Genomic DNA, 27,103 nt, shown 5'->3' with positions numbered 1-27,103 from the left:
TCATCATCGTAGCAAAATAAGTTTAAAACCGTAACACGTTGTTTAATCTGAATTAGGCTGCGTTTCGACCAGAGATGTGCGAGGATGTGTTTTTAAGAATCCATAGATAGAATCGCACGCCGAGCGAGGAAAGCAAACAAACTCTATAATACTTACACAGTCTACCTAAGCTATCAAAATCGATGCAGGTATCTTGGTCTTACTCTACTCTTGTCGGATTGCAGTTTAATATCCAAATGGATATCGCACTTTCCATAAGGGGCATAAGGTTCAATTAAAACACAGATCAATGGCACTTCAGTAAAATTTACGACCAATTTATTCAATTTACATATTATTATACAATGAAATCGTAGTAATTATAAAGTCTCCTTACATGTAGTAAGCATGCTGACGTCAAAAGGTGTCACAACACTTGACGCTGAACCGGCTTGAGCCGAGGACGTGTCATGATAGGGGCAGTGCGCGTAGGAGTCCGCCATCCTGTGGCCTGAATCACGAAATAGAGTGGGCTACATTGGAAGGTTAAACTCGTCATTAACACTTCGCGCCAGTAAAAGGGGTTCCTGTGCTGCCCACTACAGTTCATGCACGCTCCCTATTTTAAAAAAATCATATATTACTGTTCGATGACTTAAATAATTCATAGCGAATCGTATCACGTATTTATCGCAAATAAACATAAAGTTCAAAATATTGTCCGCAATAGTTATATTAATGAAATCAAGCCATTTAATCGATCATACCCCGCGACTATGAGCTGAGGTAAATAGCTTGAAAGGCCGGGATATATTTTAAAATTATTATTCGTGATTAATCCGTCAAAATTCATGATTGTTTTCTGAGAGAGTCAGGCTGATTCGGTTTCGCCAAATGTGGTGACACTAATTGTTTAGTTAAAGCAAACTACGTGCGTTCAAGGAAGATTTAAACGTATATCCACAACAGTTCGTTTTTATCTTCACCTTGGATCTTCAATGTTACACATTTGTACACTCAAAGGCAAAAAATCGGCTCACATAATATTGAAATAAGCGTAAAAAGTGCCCCGATTTGTCTATGCGCTATGGTGTTTGAAGAAATACAAGTTGAACTTATAAAAAGAGTACGGATGTAGTTATTTTTTTTTGTTATGTATTATAATATTTCGCATGACTTATATTTACAAAATACATACACGGCGTAAAAAATAGGCACAGCAGAACTACAGTTAAATGTCATATTATTATTTCTATAAGTCGATATTCGTTAGAATTTACCAATTTCAACATTACAATACTATGTAAAATGCTTTAACAATGATGAAAATGTTATATATGCGAGTCTACGATAGTAGTAACATAGTCTTCTATATCTAATGATAGAATGACAGTTTATTGCGAGTGTTTAGTTAGGGCTAGAACCACAATTTTTGAAACTAGCAAACTAGATTCTTAAAAATGACAATTTTAACTAGAAGACTCCTGAGACTCAAACATGTTTAAAATCGCATCACTCAAGCAATTTTGGTTCAATATTGCTCTACATGTTACGATATTTTGTGTTGCTGTTGTACGTAATGGTGCTCCTAGATTGGCAGTTATATAACGTTATATAGCTGCCAGTGTGGGAGCACCATTACTCGAAACGAATCGAAACATGTCAAGCGATATTCGACATAAATTACTTGAACGACCCATTTAAACGTGTTTTAATAGTGCGTCAATTATATTTGATAAGTATCTATAATTCGTTAAGGATAAAGACGTATTTTTATATGCTCGAATATTCAACCAGACCTTGAGGCCCCTATTTTGCTGTTATTAAAAACCTTCCATTACACGAATTCACTTTTAACCATAATTTTATTTCGATTACAGCTGCATTTCACTTTTATTAGTCATGTGCATTATTTATATTTCTACAACTAGCTTGGCATTCTGTACACCATTTGAATACACAACTCTAAAGTGTTTTTACTTATTAACTATTAAATCATCGATCCTTACAAATGAGTTGTACAGAATGCCATTCCTCCTATATTTAAAGCTATTATAGGAAATTGTAAGTATATCACAATCATATACATGTTCAGTATTATTTATAGTAAACGTAATTTTTAAAATAACAAAAAATTTAGTGTTTAACAAAAAACACGTTTTAACGTCAGTCTGTATCTGTATAGAAAACACTTGTTTGTTTAAAAATAACGAAACAAATAACAAATATAGTAATACAAAATGTACATCTTAAAAACGATAATCGGTTTCATATAATGATATATTATTGCGTCGCATCTTACAATACAATTTATGTATATCCTGGGATAGTAAAAGTACAGATGGATCATGCTAGAATTATAATTACTTTAAAATTTAATGAAACGATATAAGATACGACGCAATGTTAATGACTTGTTTAGGCACTTTTCAATCACCGTTCGCGTTCTGTATAGTTCATGAGATAAATTATTCAAAAAATCTCTTAAACTAAGCGATACTTATACACTGACATAAGTTTTTAACAAATTTCAAACAAGTATGAATATTATAGGAAGTCTATATCGAATAATATATCAAATATGAAATTTTATTGGTTATGGTTATGAACGATTTTGACTATAACTCGAGTGGTGATTGAAATGCCTTATCTTTCCTTAGATGAGATATATTCAAATAGGTATGTATTCCCTGATCTGTTGCAGGGTCTCCTTGTCGGTGGACTGCAGGATTCGGTCGAAGGTCTCCGGACCCACCTGGGCTTTGAGGGTCTCCAACTGGGAATAATAGGTAGGGTCGGGTTAAGTTCACATGATATATTATGTAGTTCAATATTGGAGTTTACGGCATGCGTTTTCTATGGTAATGTAAGAAGTTACAATCGTAAGTTTGCTTGGAAAAGTTTATATTCCTATTTTCTGTAGCGGCTACGACGGGAGCTAGGAATATAAGTTCTATAGGCCGCCGTCGTCGCTAGCTAATAACGGTCGGGAAGGTTTATCGCAAGGTGATCTCCTCACACCCCTGTTACCCCCTATAGGGGAGGGCGGTTAAGAAAAGGAAGAAGGTGCGCAGACTAGTAGAGTAGTCGTATTCTACATACGGGTGTACACGTATTCGGTAGAGGTACCTGATGATGTGTAACGGCTCGTAGATCTAGCGCGTGTGCGGGATGCGTGGCGGCCGTCGCTCTGCGCCGCTGCTCGTGCGGGGCGGCGGGGCCGGCGCCCGCCGCGCCCGCGCCCCAGCGCGCCGCGCCCCCGCGGCCCTCGAGCGGGGACGCGGGCCGGGAGCCCCCCACGCACACTAGACTACTGCGAACATCAAACACTACATTCATATATGTACTGTCATATGGCTCAAAAACCATTACGATATTAATCCCATCGGAAATATACAAAAATTACAATATGCGATCGCTTTAATTGTATTCGATACCGTCTTTGTCGACTATCGAACTCGAAATACTATATTTACTTAAACTTATTTTATCTACACCAGCGAAATGCTATACATGGAAGTATTCTGTCCGCTCAATTATGACCCAACGCAAACTACCCCGCGATAGGCGGTACTTACAAACTGCTCGATTGGCAATCTCAGTACCACCGAGATGACAGTCAGTGACAAATGGCTAAATTGATTTATAAAAACAACGTTTTTTTGTAATTAAAAATATATTCATGTGTCGTGAAGTGGTGCAGAAGTTATTTTAGTTCATACCAAGGACAGTGGAATCACTTTTCACTTGTAGTAAACAGATAACTTCAGTAGAATTTGGAAAAAACATGACGATTTGTTTTCAATACTACCGTGCTAAGCTAAAACGTAACAACTGCATACGACTTTCATAACAACATACGACTTTTTAAATTGCGAAGATAATAGGGATGGTGTTATGCTAAATGAAGTAGACTATTTTATTAACTTGTGTTTGGTTTAGGTATTTTCTATATAATTATAAATGTAGTAATAAATTCCTTCTTACAGATTTGTATTTTCCATGTTGATCATTTGAATCCACCTTCTACTGTCACATATATGTAGGTTCTCTCTCAAGCCATTTCCGTCAGTAGAAAAGAGCGGCAAACATATTAACTCACATTATAGACGGGTCTAACGCGAATTATATTCAATTACCTTGATTTACCGACGTAAATCAGTTTCGTTTCGCATAATGTGAGTTAATATGTGTTCAAAACGCGAAAGTTTAAAATATTATAAGAGCGGGAAATTTAGAAAATGTAAGCGCGCGAACGGCTGTGGTCCTATACAAAATTTTAATTTTGCACCTTTTTCTACTGACAAACTTGCTTGACCGGCTATATACATATAAAATATTCTGAACTGAAAGTGGGGATTTATTGTGACTCCGCCTGTTCAAATATTTTTGACCCGATTCGTGTACCCATGTAAATTTTGCAGACTGTATAGCCAGTCCGATTTCTAAGATCAAGTTCGCCATACATTTACTATGGCGTACTTGATCTTAGAAAAACGGACAGACTATACCTGAACGTGACTTCGCACTGCCATGCAGATTGATAATAAAATATACAAAATACTTATTATAGCGGAATACATTTATACAACAATGATATATTTACTTATGTTGAGTTAGTCTGTCATGTCATAACAACATTTTAACTAGTTATTAGGGCGAGCGAAGCGAGCCCTATCACTAATCGACGAACTATGCATTCTTGTGGTACACTTTACGGAAAAACTACTGCACTGTTAGGTTTGAAATTTAACATAGTAATTTAAATTCATGTCTAGATGTGTTATCAAACATAAAAATATCATTTTATAAACCTAAAAAAATAAAATAAAGTAATAACACTTTGTATTACTACTAGCGACATCTGTTGGCAAAATGATGAATTAACATTCGTGCTAATGTTAATTATTTCTTTCTCTAACAGATGGCGTTAGTAATAAATAAATAAATAAATATTGGACATTCTTATACAAATTGACTACTTAAGAAGGCTTGTGTTGTGGGTATTCAGACAATACGATACCTATGTGGTGTTTTCAAGTTCAATAATGTCGATGGCGCTTACCCCATTAACAACGATGAATACCAAAGTGGGTACAATTTTGGATTCAACCCACCTCGCTTCACTTGGTTTGATTCCCATTTTAGCAATTAAGTTTTTGTGAATACCTACTAGAACAATCAATCTTGCTGTATATTTACTGCGGAGGTAAATTTACTCGTATGTTTTGTGACGCTGACGATGTGATGATCAGACATGTTGTGTTAGCAAACTTAAATCGGGTATTTTCAGTTCGAGATACAGTTTTGGCGCCATTCATTTATTACGTAAGACGATTTTGGGGTGGAGGGGGGTCGAACATATCTTATTTTTTCTTACAAGGGGGGGGAGGGGGTTTTCATAGTTCTTAAGTAAGATCACAAAGATGCGATATTTTTTTTAATTTCTATGAAATTATGACGTTTAAAATAATACTTCCACACTCTATGCTATCAAACACGGTGCTGAGTTAGCTTAAACGAGCTCAAGTACCTTTGTACAGGTCCAAATAAACATTCATAAAAATATTTTTTTGAAAATAAATTATATTGGTGGCTGGACGGGGTCAGCCTATTCTTATTATTTCTTACATAGGGGAGGGAGGGGATTAAAAGCTGGCAAAAATTGTCTTACGTAATTAATGAATGGCGCCTTTAGTGTTACTATTGCTTGGAACTGCTAAAATTATAAATAATGATAAGCATAATTAAGGCCGTTCCCGTACCCAAATGAAATCTACAATCGAGCCTCCCCTCACGCCACCCATCCCGCCCCTAGATACAATGACGATACAACAGCGCCACGCAAGAAGTAGCGACTTAAATGAACTAACAGGACACTGATTTGTAAAACGTATTACTAAATACTGAAAAAAGCATGCTGCATCTCATAGATGGCGTTAAAGTTAAATTGGAAAAATAAATGAAACATAGTGCAAATTAAATATTCATTTTAATGAAGTCAACTCTTATTTCAATAATATTTAATTATGAGGGTGTAAATACAGTTTATATTTAAACAAATTAATGACTGCAAGTTTTCTATAATATCATTATTTATTAGGTATACTGTGCAGGTATATCATCGATATTTATTAAAAAAAAACCGGGCAAGTGCGAGTCGGACTCGCGCACGAAGGGTTCCGTACCATAATGCAAAAAAAAAAAACGAAAAAAAAGCAAAAAAAAAAACGGTCACCCATCCAAGTACTGACCACTCCCGACGTTGCTTAACTTTGGTCAAAAATCACGTTTGTTGTATGGGAGCTCCATTTAAATCTTTATTTTATTCTGTTTTTAGTATTTGTTGTTATAGCGGCAACAGAAATACATCATCTGTGAAAATTTCAACTGTCTAGCTATCACGGTTCGTGAGATACAGCCTGGTGACAGACGGACGGACGGACGGACGGACGGACGGACAGCGAAGTCTTAGTAATAGGGTCCCGTTTTACTCTTTGGGTACGGAACCCTAATTAGGGCATACCGGTACAAGTGCGAAAAATAGGTAATTCGCACATGTATCATACAACGTTTTACAGTACATAATATGGCCCTTTAAATTTTCGACATAGTTACGTAATGTGCTAATTATCGCACTAATGCGGTAAAGTAGCACCATATTGTAATAGTACTTACCTACATTACGTTTACAAGTGCGGCAAATAGGAAAATCGAAACGAGTGGCGATAAATTCGAACACGACCGAAGGGAGTGTTTTGAATCGACACGAGTTGCGAATTACCTATTGGCACATGTATCGTACAACGTTTTACAGTACCTACAGTCCTACATACTAGGGTTTGCTCCCGGGAAATACCGGTACCGAAAGTACCGGGAATTCCCGGGATTTAGAGCCAAGCAAAGAACCGGGATTTCAAAATTAAATTCCCGGTACTTTCGGGATTTTCGGGACTAATATTTCCGGTACAATATTTGACTGTTTTCTGTTACTTAGCATGAAATATCATGTTTTTTAAAGAAATACATTATATAAATCCATTGCTGACGCTAATACTTTTACGACTGACCATATATTAAAGCAAAACAAAAATAGTCAATGGGTTTGACAATGCCAACAAAATAAAATAGCTTATTTTGAAACTATACGAGTGTTTCTACGATAAATAATTTTATACGAATAATTAGTTAGTTGTATACTAAATACGAGCAAAAACTAGAGAGAATTGTGTTATTAATAAAATATTTCTTTTAATTCGAATACGGTATAAGAAACTCTTATTGATAATCTGAATGACATTTTAAAATGAATTAAAATATGATAGTGACATGTCCTCTCCTTGGTAAATTCTTAATTCTGGCTGCAACAACTTCTTGATCCTTCCTATTGATAATTTTATTACCATTTTTACCTACTCACATGCAATTTTGCACATTTATTCAAGCCCCTTATCTTGTCTAGAATACAAAATTTCGTAAACGTAGCTCTAACAGTTATTCATAAATTAACGTTTTAAAACCGGCATTTTTGTGACTGACTGACTAATAGATCAAAAACCTAACCCACTTCGAGCTGACCTAGAAACTTGAAATTTGGCACTAAGGAATGCAAATCGGTTATTTTTTGTATGGAAATAACCGCGGTTTCGGTTAATAACCGATTATTTCCATACAAAAAATAACTGATTTGCATTCCCTATTTGGCACCAAGGTAGACTATTAGGAGTTTATAGAGGGAACAATCTAAAAAATGAAAATTATTGATAATTTGATGAAGAAAAACATATATACTTATCGATAATAGATGACTAATTTTCATTTATGGTATCAATCGATCAGGTTTGTCTTTAGGATCAAAAGTCTATATGGGATCCATTGCATTAAAGGAATACAAAAGTCAGAAATGATAGTCAAAGTCCGACAGTCGTACTTCACTCGCGAAACGCCCCGAACAAAACGATATGTGATCGTGACGTCAAGGTCACAAAGAGTCCATCTTGAAGTATGAACAAAACAAGAAAATTGCGATTTTGTCGGTGAAATATTGCGTTTATGTATATAGTTTCCATACAATCTTTTATTGGATAAAATGCGAGGAATCGAATCGAATGGTAACTAACTGCGACAATTCTTCGACCGACGGTTTTGTCAGGAAGCTCTTCTTCCACATTGAACGATATTTGTAACTGAAAATAAAATATATTGTATGTGTTAGCATTTACAATTTGTCACATCATGTACAGTCGACGTCAAAGATATGTACCTACTGCAGCATACTCCTTTGTAATAAGGTGAAAAATGTATACATATATTTGACGTCGACTGTACATATAAAGCACCGGTGGTAAAGAACCAACGAGAGAAATAAAAGTAAGACCCTGTATAATGACTACGAATCTTGTGATAAATCAATTTACGATGGAATTCTGGCACACGAAGTTGAAACAATGTTATTCTAGCTAGGTAGTTAGTACAAAAGGTAAAATTGTTCTCTGCTCTACAATCAATAAGCATAATTAGCATGAATCACCTACCTCATGGGTATCTTCTTCCTCTAATATACTAGGAACCCGATAAGTGTCATCCACCTGTGCAATGCGTGGGTTCAAAATGTTTCAGCCGGTCGCCTCACTGTCAAAACCAAAATTAAATAAATGTATGATGTTTTACAGCACATATGGACTTTACCGCACTAGTGCGATAATGCACACACACATTACGTAACTATGTCAAATATTTAAAGGGCTAGTAGTAGTAGTAAACTCTTTATTGTACAAAAAGACATATTAAAAATAACATACAATTAGCAAGAAGTACAAAGGCGAACTTATCCCTTTGAGGGATCTCTTCCAGTTAACCTATAGGGCTATATGTACTGTAAAACGTTGTACGATACATGTGAGAATAGGTAATACGCAACTCATGTCAACTATTTTTCGCACTATTTTTTATCATCAAGTGATGATGAACAATAACAGCCACATTTTGCCTCTCATTAAGCATCCGGACAAATCTGTCGGTCGAAGAATTGTAGCAGCCAGTCATTTCTTTACAACATCACTCAATTTATAAATTAGTCCATTACTATTTCATAAATTGATCATGGACCCGCAAAACGCAGCATTCCAGAAATGCAGTTATTTCGAAAAGTGAGACAGACTAATTTCAAAATTTTTATGTAGGTACCTATATTATAACAAGTGATGACAACGGAGAAAACTACTTGAAAGTAAATAAACCATTGTGCTGGTTACAGGTACAGTCGGCGTCAAATACTTTGTAGCAACAAAGTAGCCAAATAGTAACATCTAGCAAGTAAAGCCTGACAACAGTTTATTTGACCCTCGCCATTTTGCGGATTTTCAATGGTACTAATTTCTTTTACTGGCAACAAGTACTGTTTGACAACGAACGTTGGATGTCATCGAATGTCACCGATGTAAACAAACGGAAAATATCTACGAATATATTCAAATATAAACGGTTTCATTACAAAAATGCCAAAAAAAATTACCAAAGATGCGAAAAAAATTGTAGTGAATGCAATCAAATACATACAGCTTAAAAAAGACGAAGGATTACATAGCATTCCAATAAACAATGTTTTGAAGTTGGTTGTTGACATGACCGGTATTGACATTTTATAGTGCGATTTTATTGAACTGGTTAGTTGTTTGGTTTAAACTTTAATATTTCATTTAAGGTTTATGTAGATCAACGATAAAAATCCTATAATCGAATTGGAGACTGAACGTTTTATAATCGAGGTTGGTGGTCCTGAAAGCGACACAACATCTGATGAAAATCAGACTTCGTCAGAGTCAGAAAACGAAGAATATATGTATAAATATTGAATATTTAGAATCAGATTTTGACGAATAGGTAAATTGAAAGAACCGAATTCTCTGTAAGCAATGTTTTGACATTATACGAGTATCAACATGAAGCCAATGCCCACTACCCCGACTATACATGACGTACGCACATTATTGCCATACGTAAGCTGTTTGCAGCGACACTATCTCAGGGTTAAATAAACTGTTGTCAGGCTTTAACATAATAAAATTGCGGTTTATGACGTAAGTATTAAAAAAACTGCTTACTAGATCTCGTTCAAACCAATTTTCGGTGGAAGTTTGCATGGTAATGTACATCATATATATTTTTTTTTGTTTTATCATTCTCTTATTTTATAAGTTAAAGGACACACATTTTACCACTTTGGAGGTGGTCTCTCGCGCAAACTATTGAGTTTAGAAAAAAATGATATCAAAAACCTCAATATATTTTTTGAAGACCTATCCATAAATACCCCACACGTATGGGATTGATGCAAAAAAAAATGTTGAGTTTCAGTTATAAGTATGGGGAACCCCCAAAATGTATTGTTTTTTTCTATTTTTGTTGGAAAATCCAAGTTTCAACAGTACCTATAGTTCTTATAGTTTCAGAAAAAAGTGGCTGTATATACGGACGGACAGACAGACAGACATGACGAATCCTTAAGGGTTCCGTTTTTTGCCATTTGGCTACAGAACCCTAAAAATGCTCTATCACAGGTAAATGAGAAATTGAAAATGGAAATAATTGCCCAAGATTATTAGTTTTATTAAAATAAAAAATCGGTCAACACGCTCAAGAAAAGGAAATCATTTACTATTGTGTAGGGTAGGTATAATATAAAATAACTACCAGTTCATTAAAAAATACGTAAAAGAATAACGAAAGTACGGACAATCGGTAAATCCCGGGATTTTAATTTCCGGGACTTACTCAGGCAACCCTATTACATTCTATCAGTGTACATTTTTAGGGTTCCGTACCCAAAGGGTAAAAACGGGACCCTATTACTAAGACTTCGCTGTCCGTCCGTCCGTCTGTCCGTCTGTCATCAGGCTGTATCTCATGAACCGTGGTAGCTAGACAGTTTAAAATTTCACAGATGATTGAATTTCTATCGCCGCTATAACAACAAATACTAAAAACAGAATAAAATAAATAGTTATGCAACAAACGTGATTTTTGCCGTTTTTTGCATAATGGTACGGAACCCTGCGTGTGCGAATCCAACTTGCACTTGGCCGGTTTTTTTAAATTAAGTACCTCTTGGAGAATATCAAATAACTGATGAGGGCAATGTATCTCGTACGATATTATTGATTGGCGACATTTTATTTAGTTTTCGGCGAACATTTGCTAAGTAGGTAGTACTAATACTACTAATAGCCATCTAGGAAAATAAGTACAAAATATGTCCAAATAATTGAGAATATCAATTCAATTCATAAAAAGATATAAGCATCTGCACTGATAGGAAAACAGTAGGTATCTAAATCTAACTAAGGTCTTTTCGTACGCCGCCGCTGTGAGTACTTGAGTAGGTAGGTATTTGTGACGTTATCTATGAAAAGGGACCTTATTGTCGATGGCGCTTCCGCCATTATTAACGATGCTCTGATATAAATACCACGCCGTGCGACGCAGTGCGTCGTAAGCGCCATAGACAATAAGGTCCCTTTTCATAGATAATGCCACAATTAGAATTAGAACTTACTCGTTACTTTGAATGTCAGTGGTTGATGAAATCGGAGATTCCATTTCCATATTTTGCAGTCTGTAAATAAAGATAAATTGTAGTAGTGTATTGTGTTACGTAGGTAGGGCTAAAAAGCACAAGTCAAATAATTATACTCACTCGATGTAGTCTAAAGATATAGTATCATGTTCGGCTGTGAAATTATCCAATTTTCTTCTTTTCCTAGAAAGACAAAAAAGTAAAAAGTTTAGAATCACGAGCTGAGGTTCGAACCCTCGATAGGTGGATGGATTGCTAAAAGAACGCTTTATGCGTCTAATTGTGTGCGTTACATGTATCACTGTGTGCTCGTATTTATAGGAAGGCCAACTACACCGCAACCGCGTAACTACGACCAACTACGACTCACGGAGACGCACACATAGACGGCAATGTTTTCTGTCTTTGCCGTGCAAGGCAACGGCGCTAGTGCCGCGTGGTGTAAACTTCGTCGCGAATCGCGATATCCTTTTAAGCTATTTAGATGATGACAATGTTTACCGGTAGATGGAGCGATTATTAATTTTTAGAATGTTTCAAGTTATATGGATTACTAATTAGTACGATCAAGTATATATTAAATTAAGTAATAATTACGTATTTCACTGTGTAATAAATATACATTTTTACTTACGTTAGTTCCATTGTTTGTTGGAATCTTCCGAGTTGTCTTTTTCGAGATGTCTTCTTTTTATTCAATTGCTTGTTACCCATTATAACTTAAAGGTTTTGGTGCACACAGTATATCACTAGGACACACAACACAGCACAGTTTTTATAAGTAAATCTTATATTTGTTTTGGGGACACCTAGTACAGGTCCGTCTGGCACGAGCGCTCAGCCATCACTGTCTCATTTCGAAAGACGGACGGAGATAGAGCATGCAGGCCGGAGTCGATATTTTGTTACGATAGAATTAGTTGATGTTTATTTATTTTAAAAATATTGCCTCTAATTATCGTTTTTCTAAAGCTGTCAAATTACTGTTATACTTATGATTGATTTTTCTCCTTTTTTTGTTTCATAGTGTCACATAGTAAAGAAACGAGTAAAGTTGGAGTAAAAATTCGAATTGGAGGTTACTTTGGGAATAAATTGTATCGAGCGAAGTGTTATGAATCGTGTATCGAAAGCTGTGTTATTAAAGATAATATAATCAAGAATTATATTTATTTTTCCCACGTCTACAAATATCACCGTTTCTTAGAAAAATAGGATAATTATTGGGGTATTTTTACATTTCTGGCTCAGGGAACGGCCTTAATACAAACTTCAGTGACTTAGGGCCGATACAGACGGACTACAACCCGACTGCAACTTGTATGGGAACTGCACGCCAATCGAAACGTCGGCGTGCAGTTCAGCAAAATGACCCAGTACCCTGGCAGTACCTAGTGGAACTCAGGTTTGGTGAAACAAAGGCACATTATGGTTTGGTCATCCGACTCATCTTGATGAGCACTTAGGAGAGTAGTACCCAAGATAGAGCCGATGCCGAACCCTGGCAGTACCTAGTGGAGCTCGGGTTTGATGCAACATACATAGACACACGCTGTTTTGGATATCCGACTCGTCATGATGATCACTGGGTAGATCAGTACTTTCAGTACCCAAGATAGCTGATGCTGAACCCTGACAGTGCCTAATGGAGCTCGGGTTTTATACAACATAGGCACACGCTGTTTTGGTCATGCAACTCGTCTTGATGAGAACTTAGGAAAGTAGTACCGAAGATAGAGCTGACGCTGAACCCTGGCTGAACCTAGTGGAACTCGATCAGGTTTGATGCAACATAGACACACGCTATTTTGGACATCCGACTCGTCATGATGAGCACTTGGGAGAACAGTACCCAAGATAGAACTCATGCTGAACCCTGGCAGTACCTAGTGGAACTCAGGTTTGTTGCAACATAGGCACACGCTGTTTTGGCCATCCGACTCGTCTTGATGAGCACTTAGGAGATTAGTACCCAAGATAGAGCTGATGCTAAACCCTGGCTGTACCTAGTGGAACTCAGGTTTGTTGCAACATAGGCACACGCTGTTTTGGCCATCCGACTCGTCTTGATGAGCACTTAGGAGATTAGTACCCAAGATAGAGCTGATGCTAAACCCTGGCTGTACCTAGTGGAACTCAGGTTTGTTGCAACATAGGCACACGCTGTTTTGGCCATCCGACTCATCTTGATGAGCACTTAGGAGATTAGTACCCAAGATAGAGCTGATGCTAAACCCTGGCTGTACCTAGTGGAACTCAGGTTTGGTGCAACATAGGCACACGCTGTTTTGGTCATCTGACACGTCTTAATGAGAACTTGGAAGAGCAGTACCCAAGATAGAGCTGATGCTGGACCCTGGCTGTACCTAGTAGAACTGTGTGTGTTAGTTTATGTGCGGAGCAGCGTGATTACCGCCAGTAGGTGTCCAGACGGGATAGTTTTACGATCAATTTTGTGGAGTGGACGCAAAAATAAATTCAAGAACATTGGCTCGCTGACCCAACATTATGTAGGAAAGCCAGTTGGGTTCCTTACAGAAAGTACTGGGCGACCGTGTAGGATGTAATGCACTTATGAAATTGTATATTACGTGTGGATGATATTGGCAATTTAATTTTGTCGTCTGGACACGTTTTTAAAGGACAAAGTAAAAGCTGTAACAGACAGGTGTACCGGACAGCAACCGGTTCGGTACGTTAAGGTAGAAAACCTCCGCGAGCCCTTACAAAGCTCTGCTTTTTGCTAGTATTTTAATCTGCATTAAATTATTATACGTGAATTATTTGACTGGTTCTTCACTGTATGGCATAAACCTATCCCTGTCCAAGTCATATTCTAATCAAATATGAACCGCGAACTCTCAGCGGCCAGTACGTACAGCAAGAAGGTTATTAGCGGATTAATGTCGCTGATTGGTAGTTATTGACATTATATGCATTTCATCTACACTTAGCTATGTATGTACCATTAGGTCCATTAGTGTAATAAAGATGACTCTTATTTTGTTTACCAGCTTTGATTACAGGCTCTGTAAACGCGTCGTCTTATTTGAATGTAGGCGTAATTTTGTATGTGTGCTAATTTGGCCCGAGAATTTGAACGGTAATGTTCCTAAAGGCGGTATCCATGGTTATATATGATCGCAGATCTACACACATATCATAAACTCCCTATGATGCCTTCAAAATCCGTAAATAATGGCCCACATTACGATAATCTGTTTTGTTACAGCAAATTTCTTATCTGTGAAAATGTGGTAATAGCTTCATTACTATATCATAATCGATTTAGTAATGCATTAAAATTTCGAACATTTCTGAAAAAAAAAGCAAATTGATTTGACCCCTATTCTAATATCAATCGAGATGACGTTTTATTCGAAATCAAATGACAATTGCATACAATATTGACAAATCTCGCATGTAAGTTGGTATCGAACGATATGGTAACCGACCCCGACTCTAGTTTGTCTTTGAATTAAAAAAAACTACGGATGCGTGACGTGCGTGAAAAAAGTTTTCATTTGCCGCCATTTGACGTACAGTTTATCTTTTAATTAGTTTGTAAGTAAAAAATAATTTGTTTTGTTATTTTTAAAATAACTATAACAAAAGTTTCGTGTAAAATGTGCGATAAAGATATTTCGGAGACGCCATCTCATATCCGCGAGTTCCGCCAGAGAGCAAAGTGCTCCAAAGTCGGCTGTAATATGAGGTTAGTGAATATATCATAGAAAGTTTATAATATGTGTGTAGATAAAGCAGTGTATGTAACTGTACATAATTAGGCATTAAAACACTCGTGTGATACTATTATGAAACTCATTTCATTCGTTTCATAAACCCACACTCGTATTTTAATGCCTTTCATTATGTAACAGTCACATAAACTACAATTACGGTCAATAAATCTTTAGTGACGCTCACTCTTGATGCGCGCCCGTCTCGTCGGTCTTCATGACGTCGTTCAACACCTCGGCGAGGTTGAGCAGGAGCGCCGGCGCGCGGCTCAACACCACGGCGTTTTGTGTCGTCAACAGCGCCGCCAAACCGAGACCTATCAACACCATATGATCTTAATAGAAAAAAATACTGCACAAAATAATGTTCGTTTTTTTTTAAATTAGAAAGAACTTCGCAGAAGTAAGCTTGTGGTTCCAAATCCGGCACTTTTAGCAGTAATAATTTGAAGTAAATTATATGTATTGACCATGCTACATTAGATAATTCAATAATTATTAACAATTAAAAAGCCTGACAAAAACTGCACGCTTGCTTCTGTGGAGTTCTTTCTAATGCTAAAAAAAAACGAACTACGTTTTGATCATCAACAGCAGTTCCACTTGATCAATAGTCACTCTTTAAAATATAAATGCTTGATTTGTTAATAAAAATACAAAAATCAGTATATGTATATCTTTAAGATTTAAGGAGTTCCCTTGATTCCTCATGAATCCCTTCATCAGAACTGGGTTTTGACAAAAATGGGACCAATATGTAGGTATGTATATACTTTCAATAAAAAAAATCAAAATCGATCAAGAAATGACGGAGTTCTGAAGTAACAACTATTTTAAAAACATAACCGAATTGAAAGTCTCCTCCGTTTGAAATATTGAAGTCGGTTAACAATTGAATAAATCATTTTGTTCTTCATGAGCGGTTCTACTTAACCAGATTATGCTTTAAAAACAAATACAAAACTGCACTTAGTAGTCAAAAACGTATGCCTTCCAACTCCTTTCCCGGTACGACATAAACATATAGTCTGGCAAACACAACTTGTCAATAAGTAAAAACAAATAAAAATATACTCATCCCTTTTTTGGGTGCTAGTAATAGCGTAACAGCGTAAGACAAAGACAGTATGATTCTCCTATGTTTGAAATAAGACAGTCCTGGACCAAACTATAGTTGTTAAACTTGTGATGTTTTCAACTTTTCATGTCATAAAGAACAAAAGTTTTTTTGTTTATTAGAAGTTAAAGTTGTCAAATTACTTTGCCACCCTTAGGGATAAAATGCATCAATTTTAAAGAATAAAAAGAGCATTTACAAGCTGGTGGGGTAAAAACAAATTATCGATTTGAAATTTACAAACCCCAACCCTTTGAGCTTTAAGATTAACTTCGGACTTGTACACAGTAAGGCCCACCCGCGGCTGTAATGCCTCAGATGATGATTGTACACGAATTAACTGATTAAAATATGCTATCCACTAAAACATAAATTTGTTAAATGCCCGAACCTACCAGCAACTTTCCACCGTTCCACCTGCGTGACCAGGTTCATCTTCTCAGTCCACACGTGAAGAACTTTATCCAGAACCTTCGTAGGGTCCGACTCGTATTCTGGCATGGTGGCCGCTGCTTCTTCCACCGCCTGGATAATCACAACAGCACATTATGATGCAAGTGTGCTACGTTGGTCATTACACTCCATGCGATATTGTGCAATAAGAAAGTTGATGTGTGTAATGACCAAAGCACACGTGTTTCATATAACGTTTATTAACACACTTGCGACCAAAAAACCTAAACTTATATATTAATTAAATTTTATTGTTAAAACAGTAAAAGTCCAATTAAAATAAGGTGTAAATTGATTGTGTTACCTTGTAAAAGAGATCGGTGGAGAGCAGAATGACTCGCGACATCAGGCACAACTCCACTGACAACACAAGCGGCAGGTCATCCAGATCTAGCCAGCTGAAATATTTACTTTAATTATTAATAATAATATAATAAACATATTAAATATATTAAAAACGGGTTTTAATATATTTGATATGTCTGTGTTCTGTGTCTCACGAAAGTTTTGTTGTTAAAATATAATAAACAATCCGAAATTCCGATAAAAGGCTGTTTCATACAATTTAGATACCGAAGTATAATGGGACAGGGAATTCGTTTTTCGCAGTATTGAATTTGATCCCATAGTAAAAACATTCCGTATGCCCCACATTCACAAAGTATTGCTAAACGTAAATAAAAACACCTCGTATTTGCATAAACTAGAATACTTACTGTATAACTCTGAGAAGGATGGGCCATATGACCTTAACACCTAGGAACGTGTTTCTTTCAGGGAATGCTACGCTGATGCACACCTCCGCCATTTTTAACACCGTCAGGATACCTAGGAAATAAATATATTCATTTATTACGTTTACAACAAAGAAACTTACTGCTAAACCTGGATTTATTTGCCGTCGGCGCCCAATAAGAAGTATTTAGAGCAGAGTAGGTATAGGCTTGCATTATGTACACTATTATGTAGTTAGTGTATGACTACTCACGATGGGGTGAGCTGACCCACCTTCAGTGCGCATATCGCCGAGCATGTCTTCTAACAACATCATGCACTTGCCGCCGGCGCCCAGGAGGAACTCTTCGGGGCAGAGCAGGGTGTAGGCTTGCATTATGTACACTATTATGCGGAGGTGCTCTGAAGTTTGTTCTGAAAAAGAAAACAATATTTACTTCTCAAGTTCGTATTAACAGGTACATATATATGTGTGTAGGCTATATGTATAATATGCATAAAACAGATCCAAATATAATGAGAAATTGAGAAAGAGAAAAGATTGGTTACCAATTAATCAAACCAAATTTTATTTTACCACTCTGTTGTTGTGATATACTTATTCATGCCAAAATGACACTTAGTCTAGCCGCGAAGAGACGGACATTTTGATCAAATGAAACCTCGTGAGTGTCATCTGCCGCTCCGTTGGTCCAGTGCATCTTTCAAAAAAAGATACTTCCACGCTGTTTCTGACAGTTTTGTGTACTTTTCTCTTACCAAGTATGGGACACAGGTTTTCAGCCAGCTGAAGCGTGGCTGCGTCAGCCACGTGAGAGGTCTCCAGCACAGCGAGCCAGAGATCCAGAGCATCTTCTAGAAGATAGACGTGCGCTGGCTCCGACAGTTTGGTGGAGTCGTTGACTACGTTGAGAAGCCAGGGACGAATGTTTGGGGGGCATTCTCCGATGGCCTGGGAAAAGAGGTTAGTTTTGAGACGATAAAGTTGTTATTTAGAATCGAAAGAATAAAGTTCCATTTTATAGAGGTGATGGTTTATATTACAAAGGCAGTTCATAGATTTGAGTCGACAAGACACGGATGAGAATCCAAATTCAACGTTAAGCCACAATTAGGCGGTTCAAGAACTTGCATGTAGCATTCGATACATCGCTACAGAGTACAATAAATTCAGTCAATCGATAAAATACCTCAATGTAACGAAAATCTGGCCCTAAACTAAATATTTATACAAATATAAAATTTAAAATTGAAAAAAAAAACCATCAAATTCATAATTGATAAAAATCATAATAAATAAAAAACTGCAACTTCTCAGAAAAACGTATCGATCGGTATATGTATACTTTAAGTAGATTGACGGAGGCGGCGAGCGCGGCCGCCCGCAGCATGTCGTGGTTGTGCGCGTGGCTCCACAGCTGCGGCAGGCACGCGAACAGCGCGTCCGCGCCGCCGCCGCGGGCCACGGAGGCCCCGCAGCGCTCCATCACGTACGACACCACGTGCAGCACGTGCATCTTGGTGTCGCACTCTTCCGACTCCACCTGGAAAGGAAAGATTTGTGAGTTTACATATTCAGGTTTAGATTTAGGCCCTTGACTAAACTAGAATCGAAGTAAGATTCTGAAGGCCAAATGAGGCCCATTGCATAATAATAAGGCCCAATAAACAAATTCACAAACCGTTTATGCACTAAAATATTTATAGTCATGGTGTCAAAACAGTTAAACAAGTGTTTTATTACGGAATTCCGTTTATTAATTTTTAGTTCCTCTTCTCTGAAAAGTTTTCTCGATTACTCCTGGTCCCTATTACCAGATCGTGTGCTGATGACAATGAAACCAACTATGCTGGTGGCAAATCCATAAACGCTCACATAAATTTACTTCATTACAAGTATTAAATCGCAAAAAAATAGGCAGAGGTAGTAATGATACGGATCCTCATCATACGCATACGATGGTAAAAACAGGATCCTAAACAACCACAGACGACGGTCTTTAAATTTCGCTTCGCGCCACAGACAGTGGTAAAGACAGGATCCTATACCAACACAGACGAAGGGTTAATACCTAAAATTGTTAATTTACTAATCAATGATCGATGGCAGATAAATTCTCGAGTGGCGACCGACAGCTAATTGAAAGACGTAATCAGAAAAGCATCCATGGATGGACTGAGGATCTCGTCAAAATCGTAGGTAACCATTTATACGTCCCACTGTTGGGCACATGCCTCCTCTCATGCGTAAAAGGGCTATAAATGGTTAAAAAGGTAACCATTTACATATATTATACAGCGTCATCACATACCAGCAGCTCGTAGAGCGCGCCGAGGATGTGAGGGGCGAACGGGGCGAACTGGTCCACATCGAAGTTGAAATCATCTATAGTGGCCCGGAGAGACTCGGCGGCCGCTAGCTTGACTGCCGCGTCTTCCTGCGGTCGCGCGAGCGGCTGGAGGAGAGCTCCGTATATGGCGGGGCGGAGGGAGGGGGAGGCGCGGACGCCGCACCATTGACCTGCGATTGATAAGGTACATGGTATAGAATTCATTTCCTATAATAACGAGCGATGAAAAGTGTAATATAAAATAAAATTGTTTCATTACTCTTGATTTAGCGACTTGCCGTCGAATCGAAGTCAAAGATTTAATAAATAAGTTACTATAGGCCCAACAACAACGCCCAGCGAATAATAAGGCCCATTATTTCAAAAATACTCTTATATTATAGTTAAAAACAGGGTGTCTGGCTAATATGTAGTAGATTCTGGTTTCGTGACAATCTTTTTAATTATTTTCTTAGGCCATATATATTCAACTTTGTGAGATAATCAAAGTTACAAAAGTTATATTAGCATGGTTCACCAAGAAAAAAGATCTATGAATATATAAAACTTTAACAAAAACATACCTATTAATTGACAAACTCTCCTCCTAATTATTCTGTAGTTGTCATCTTTTATTTTCAGCTCTTGGCTCAACACATTTGTGAACCATTCGTCGAAGTCCACCTGTCAACAAACATATTATTGTTACATTAAATTACGTTTTCAAATATGAGTAATAGAAATTACAATCAACAAATTTGCTTGACTATTGCGGCAGCGAAAACAAACCACTCACCTCGTCGTACAAGTCGAAGGCGGCGAGACCGACGGCGTTATAGATGGCGTCAGAAGGCGTATAAGCGCTAAGCTCCGGCGCTAATGTAAGCCTTATCGCAATGATACTAGGTCTATAATCAATATAATCATACCTCGTCGTACAAGTCGAAGGTGGCGAGCCGACGGCGTTGTAGATGGCGTCCTTCTTCAAGATGGCGTCCAAATCGTTGGCGGCGGACGGCGTGTGTTACAGCCCGGTTAATGTACAGTATACAAATTGCACACCTTATTGCGTTAACATAAGGTTTATAATCGTACCTCGTCATACAAGTCGAAAACGGGAGTTCGACGGCATTGTAGATGGCGTCCTTCTTGAGGATGGCGTCCTTGTCGTTGGCGTCGGACGGCGTGTGTTGCAGCCCGGCTAATGTAGGTACACCTTATTGCGGTAAAATAAGGTTTATAATCATACCTCGTCGTACAAGTCGAAGGCGGCGAGTCCGACGGCGTTGTAGATGGCGTCCTTCTTCAGAATGGCGTCAAGGTCGCTGGCGTCAGACGGCGTGTGTTGGAGCCCGGCGAGTAGACGCACGAGCTCGGGGGCCAGCGTGTCGCGGAACTCGTGGAATAGCTCCATGAAGACCGCTTCTGTGCATGGCTGTAAAGAAAAATTTTGGTTTAAGAGAACCATTTTAACTCCTTGTGAATGCAGGCAGTGGGGAGTGGCATTTATATTAGTTGGGATAACTAATTGACCGAAGCGTAGCGAAGGTCTACGTTTTGACTTGGGCATTTTGCTTTTGTATGTCCGGATGTTCTCCTCTACAGGTCGCAATTCTTAACCGATTCTCGTGAAATTTTGTAACCGAATTCTATGATTCGATAATTTTTTTTTGTCGAGCCGGTTTTTTGAATTTTTTTTAAATGGAAAAGTTGTGACAGCTCACGCTTAAACAAATAGTCGTATCGGTATCATAAGAGTGTATTATTTTTGAGTCATGTTTACAGATTAAATGGCCAAAAATTCAGAAAATTTATTTCGCTGGTTTCGGAGGTATTGAGATATTTAATTTTAACTTTTAACTAATTTTAACTTGAGAATGAGTAGCTAAATTTCGTCAGCTTATCAAAAAACTATTTGGCTCAGTTTGTAAACGTTCGCTTTTTTTATTTGCACAGAGAGTCTGGGTTCGATCCCCAGTATTTGTATACTGGGATATAACTTTTTTTATTTTTTTACACTTAAATTTCGTATTGTTTTTTTGTAATTTACTATATTTAAAGCTCTTAGCACCATGTAATTTAAAGCTCTTAGCACCATGTAATTTAAAGCTCTGCTCGCGAGGTCTACAGCTCACAGAGCCACTAGTTTATATTAGTTGGGAGTGGAAGTAGACGAGTAGAGAGTGGAACGTAAATTACCAAACACTTTCAGCGTTTGGATTTTCAGATATATATGAATATAAATACGTAAAAGTAGCGTCACGCTATAGGACAACTTGAGCATGACACCAAGAAAGCATAACGTACCCTAAGGCTGTATTTCCAACTCTCCCCAGCCTCGTCGGTGGCGAAACTTTCCGGCTCCGCGTCCCACAGCGCGAGGTCGTCGGCCGAGAGCAGGAAGTAGCGCGACACCAGCACCTGGCACATGTGGCAGACGGTGGCAGTGTCCAGGACTTCCATCTTGATTTGGTGGGCTTGCAGGGTCACTTGGACAATAATACATGTTAATTTCGTATTAAGAGTAAAGCCAGGATCAATTTGCGATGGAGATAAGGATATCGCGCGGGATAACGTATTCTGAAATATACTACGCAAATTACTCTGAAAAATTTCCTATTAAAATTTTGCTCACAACGTCGCCCGTATTTTTAACAAATTTATAGTAGACCATATTTAATATGAAAGAAACTAATGCAAAAATTAACTTTTTTTGTTGCTATTCTGTCCCCTCAGCCAGGAGACAATAGTAGCACAGTTGGTTAGAAGAAATGTTTTAACCATGTTCTACTTATATGCTAAGTAGATGACCTGTTACGTCTTGGTTATGTTAAATATTATAAAACCAGGTTTTTAAAAGTGACCCAGGCGACCGTAACCACGGTAACGAGTGATATGAAAAAGTTGATTCACCAATTAATTTTTCGCATAAGTACTTCATCATTTCTTTGATAATTTCTACCAGATGGGACTATATTTAAAATGAAAGAAACTAACAATTTAAAATGATTCAAAAACTTACATGGTTCCTTAACTTGATCCCCCTTCGGCGGCTTAAATTCCACACATTGCAAAATTCCCTTCACAATGTTCAGGCACTGTATGTTGAACCGCTCGTACACGAAGCTCATGCCCTGCTCCGTGAAGCAGTAGTATATGGCGAACTCCAGCGATGGTCTGATTAGGGGCACGTAGGAGAACGGGTGGACCCCTAGGACCCCTATTGCAACTTTTGTTAGGTGAATGATGAATTTCTCGCAGAGTTCTAGGGGGTATATGCCGCGGCCTTTGAGGAGTTTTCCTTGAAAGAAAAAGGGTTTATAAGACACTTAAGTTACTAAAGTTTGATATAGGGTTTCGAAAGACGCGTCAACGCTTCTTTATTTCCTACTCTAAGACGCTGATTTCGGTGACTAGGTCCTAAACATCTCTTGGAAGTTGTGCTATGGTTAGGACTAGGTACTATCACGCTCCGCGATTGTTGAGCCATTTAGGGTCCTCACTAAATTGGTAGTTTAGTACTTACGCTATAGAATGTCCAATTTAGCTAGAACCCTAAATGGCTCAACAATTACGAAGCGTGACTGTACTTTGGTCTACTTACTGCATTCTAAACTGGTCTTAGCCCGGTCGAACACCACGTTGAGGAAAGCCACGGCATCCTGGCTCTCATGGGCCTTCTTGAAGCCGAAGACCGTCAGCTTCCTGAGGATGCGGAGACAGAGGAGGGCCTTCTCCAGGTGTTCGGTGATCAGCTCAGTGGTGGCGCCCTCTTGGATGTGGCGGAGGAAGAGCTCGGTGTTCTCATGCCAGAGGCTCAGGATGAAGGAGTATACGGTGTTAGTGAGGTCCTGCGGGAATATTATACATAGATATTATTTTTTAAACATCCAGGGTTATTATTTTAAGAGTGTTAGCACATACCTGGAATGTCCTTCGATCCCCAGCTAGCCTCTTGGAAGCCAGTGCCTTGACAATGTGGTGGAAGATGAGCAGAGAACGGTGCTGAACCAGTGGCTGAGGAGCTTTCAGCGCTCCAAGCAGGTCAGGAACTAGGTTTGGCCAGTGCATCGGGCAGTCCAATCTGATACAGTTATATGAACTTTAGATAAGTTTCCATCTCAACAATTGATTATAAACTTATATTATTTTTCTTCTGGGCTCTTTCTTTACCCAATATCGCAGGGCGCCAATTATTATACTATGCTAGAAACTCCTTGTTTCCATTTCTGTACAGACAGTCACAAGTGGCTTGATCAATGTAAATTTTTTTTACTATACTCTAATAAATTCAGCTTAGGTATTGTATGGTTAGATGGCATTTGTTTTCGTAAAAACTTTGCACCAATTCGTTGGATTAGGTAGCTAAAAAATGGACAAGTGCGAGTCGGACTCGCCCACCGACGGTTCCGTACTTTCTAGTATTTGTTGTTATAGCGGCAACATAAATACATAATCTAGTAATACGGTCCCGTTTTTACCCTTTGGGTGAGGCACCCTAATGCTCTTTTAGGAAACAAATATGAAAATGCTCTGATGAGGAGTCAGTGTCTCACCTAGCTATCTTGGCGATGAGCACGGCCTGCTGCGTTGCTATCTGCGCCACGGGTTCACTAAGAACGTTAAGAGTGAGCAGCCCGAGCCGTAGTTTCTCCTTCTCCTGCTCGGAGACGGCGTGCGGCGCGTTGCGGCGCCAGTAGCGGTCGACGCCGTTCTTGTAGATACCTAGCTGTCTGCTGTAGTTACCTGGCTATCTTGGCGATGAGCACGGCCTGCTGCGTTGCTATCTGCGCCACGGGTTCACTAAGAACGTTAGGAGTGAGCAGCCCGAGCCGTAGTTTCTCCTTCTCCTGCTCGGAGACGGCGTGCGGCGCGTTGCGGCGCCAGTAGCGGTCGACGCCGTTCTTGAAGCACATGACGGCGAGCCAGCGGACGTTCACGTTTATGGTGTGGTTGGAGAGGACGTCCTGTAACAAATATATAATAAGTAGGTAAGACTTGGCCCACACTAAGTTTTCCTGCCTACTGCTACGTCAAGTACCTACTATGGGCACTTCTATAACTCCCTAGGGAGTTATAGCTTTTTTTTTACAATCCAAACTCCCGCGGGTACAATAGACCTTTGTCCTTCAGTACACCTGCATGAAATTTAATAAGGTATTTTTCGAGCAAGTGATGAAAAAACTGTTAATTCACTAGTGATATAATAAAAAAATGCATAAGACATGCAGCTCAAAATGAGCTAGACTCAAGGAAAAAAAATTGTTTGTTGGCATAGAACACTTTCAAATGTTTTCATTAGTAAAAGGAGACATAAAAGTGCTGCATATTTACCAGAAGGACAGAGTAGAAGCCGGGTTCTATCTCCCATTCTTGCAGCTTCTTTTCAGCTGGTTTCAGCACCTCTGCATCCTGACTAGTCGCCCGGTTCAGGGTGTCTAGCACCAGCGCGTAGATGTTTGGATCCATGGTGGGCTATAGAGAACATTTTAAGTTATGTTAAATGTTTAACATTTATGTAAATGTTGTTCTTCTTCCCTACTGCATGAAGGTGCTAAAAGTTTGAAATTTCTTTTTCTGCCCTCTGGACGGAAAGTGTCAACTTTTGGCCCGCTGTACAAAATGAAGTTGCAGCTTTCTGGTTCTGTCAAACCGCAAAATACACTACACTATATAACACACCACGGCAAGTAAATATGAAAGCCTCAGATTACATGTAATTGCTTTGCCTAGGCCAGCAATTACATGTGATCTGACACATTTCTTACTTATGTAATGTACTACACACATTAATTCAAATATCAAAAACTTATTTTTATATTCTAGGTACAAAAATTACCACCCTACATCCAAAATGTCCTACCAATCTATCTTTTAGTACAATATTGGTAGTAGGTAACTGTAACTGGAGATGCCTTGGTTGCCATTTTCTGTACAAATAGTCTGTCGATTTTTGCTGGTGAGGCGGCCATGTCAGATAAACATCAGTCCATACAAGTTTGCACAATTGTGCAAGGTTTTTGGCAGAGCGGTAAGCTCTTAAAGGCGACTCCGGTTATTAAATGCTCTAAGCAAAAGAAGGATGATTGCTAGTAAATTGAGCAAACTGTCACTTTAATATTTAAAATATATAAACTAAGCTTTGTAATACTTTTGATTGTATAATCCTTGTATGACCATTGTCATACAAGGATTTTTTAGTATAATGTGTCCCTGGTGCGAGCTTGCCATATGTCAGGATTTTCCCTTACATGTCAGGATTTTTGGTCCCTTGTCAAGATTGCGAGTGGGACTTCATGAGTGTTAGGGTTTTCTAGAAACCATAACTAACCATTAAAAACTAGCTAAATGTTTGGAGTTGGCCACAGGAAAGGGAAGGTTAACTAATGTATATTTGTAAACATTGCAAATTGTTTCACCATTACAATTCAGTCTCATATGGTAGAACATTAAAAATACATTGTAAATTTGATGCTATATAGAAATAATTACAGTTAAATAGGTAAAAAAACAATCCTTTTTATAGAATGTATTATGTATAAGCCATTCATAATGAGTCTTTTGAATTTGAGTGTAGTTCTAAATCCATATTAAAGAAACAGTAAAAACAGTGTGTCATAACAACTTATTGATTAAGTACTTGCTCTTAAGGGTCATCTAAGGTTAAATGCAAGACGCAAAGCAAGGTAATTAACACTATAATACCATCATTACCACTGTACTACTGTAACGTCATACGAATGCCGAACATCACAATACATATCTATTACTTACGCAGATTTAACGCTATGTAAATCAATGTTTATACTACTTAAGCATAAGACAAAACTGCTGTACAAGTAATAATCTTTTATAGTACATAAGGTACGATAGAAAGGAAAACTAGGAGATTTATGTAAAGAAACATATTATGCGCATAAAGAAATTTGCTTTTCACCGCAAAAAGGACATAACATAACCTAGCTCGGCCTACGTCTCTTACACATCACACCTACAACACCCAGACGAATCTAAAGGCAAAAACGCAAGTATCAGATTACCTAGATAGTTACAGAAGTAATTTCAAGATATAACTCATCGTAAACACCACACAAGCTTCCGAAATTTTTTGTAATGATAAATGGAACTAGGTATGCGAAATAACCAGCCGCGAGATGTCAATGTCAATTTTTTT

At 38.1% G+C, this 27,103-nt stretch overlaps 1 protein-coding gene and 1 long non-coding RNA gene across 2 annotated transcripts; both read right to left on the bottom strand.

Annotated features, from left to right (window-relative positions):
* Positions 1–1,969: 1,969 nt before the first annotated feature.
* On the bottom strand, positions 1,970–27,103 carry LOC134798604 (importin-11). Its single transcript, XM_063770967.1, has 19 exons — positions 26,970–27,103; positions 25,264–25,404; positions 24,676–24,896; positions 23,854–24,013; positions 23,534–23,780; positions 22,952–23,230; positions 22,237–22,418; positions 21,179–21,364; positions 20,514–20,613; positions 19,912–20,120; positions 18,946–19,143; positions 18,359–18,551; positions 17,873–18,013; positions 17,581–17,692; positions 17,169–17,262; positions 16,807–16,936; positions 15,482–15,611; positions 3,109–3,292; positions 1,970–2,755 (listed from the first exon to the last, which is right to left on the bottom strand). Exons 2-19 carry the CDS (start codon positions 25,396–25,398, stop codon positions 2,651–2,653), a joined length of 3,006 nt encoding a protein of 1,001 aa, XP_063627037.1. The 5' UTR covers positions 25,399–25,404; positions 26,970–27,103; the 3' UTR covers positions 1,970–2,650.
* Positions 8,042–12,769, bottom strand: LOC134798613 (uncharacterized). Its single transcript, XR_010145231.1, has 5 exons — positions 12,189–12,769; positions 11,675–11,737; positions 11,534–11,593; positions 8,514–8,610; positions 8,042–8,165 (listed from the first exon to the last, which is right to left on the bottom strand). It is a non-coding gene; the product is annotated as an uncharacterized LOC134798613 (long non-coding RNA).

Source organism: Cydia splendana, chromosome 17, assembly GCF_910591565.1.
Source record: "Cydia splendana chromosome 17, ilCydSple1.2, whole genome shotgun sequence".
In the NCBI taxonomy this organism is placed as follows: domain Eukaryota; kingdom Metazoa; phylum Arthropoda; class Insecta; order Lepidoptera; family Tortricidae; genus Cydia; species Cydia splendana.
The sequence above is the reverse complement of the archived record's forward strand: the minus strand, read 5'-3'. Positions and strand labels throughout refer to the sequence as shown.

What these genes read in the sequence shown, in the direction of transcription:
- LOC134798604 (XM_063770967.1), bottom strand. Translation starts at nt 25,398, where the DNA reads ATGGATCCAAACATCTACGCGCTGGTGCTAGACACCCTGAACCGGGCG. An exon ending in GCTTCTACTCTGTCCTTCTG is followed by an intron (nt 24,897 to 25,263) that starts GTAAATATGCAG and finishes TATTTGTTACAG; the next exon opens with GACGTCCTCTCCAACCACAC. An exon ending in GGAACGGTGGAAAGTTGCTG is followed by an intron (nt 15,612 to 16,806) that starts GTAGGTTCGGGC and finishes TGGTGTTGATAG; the next exon opens with GTCTCGGTTTGGCGGCGCTG.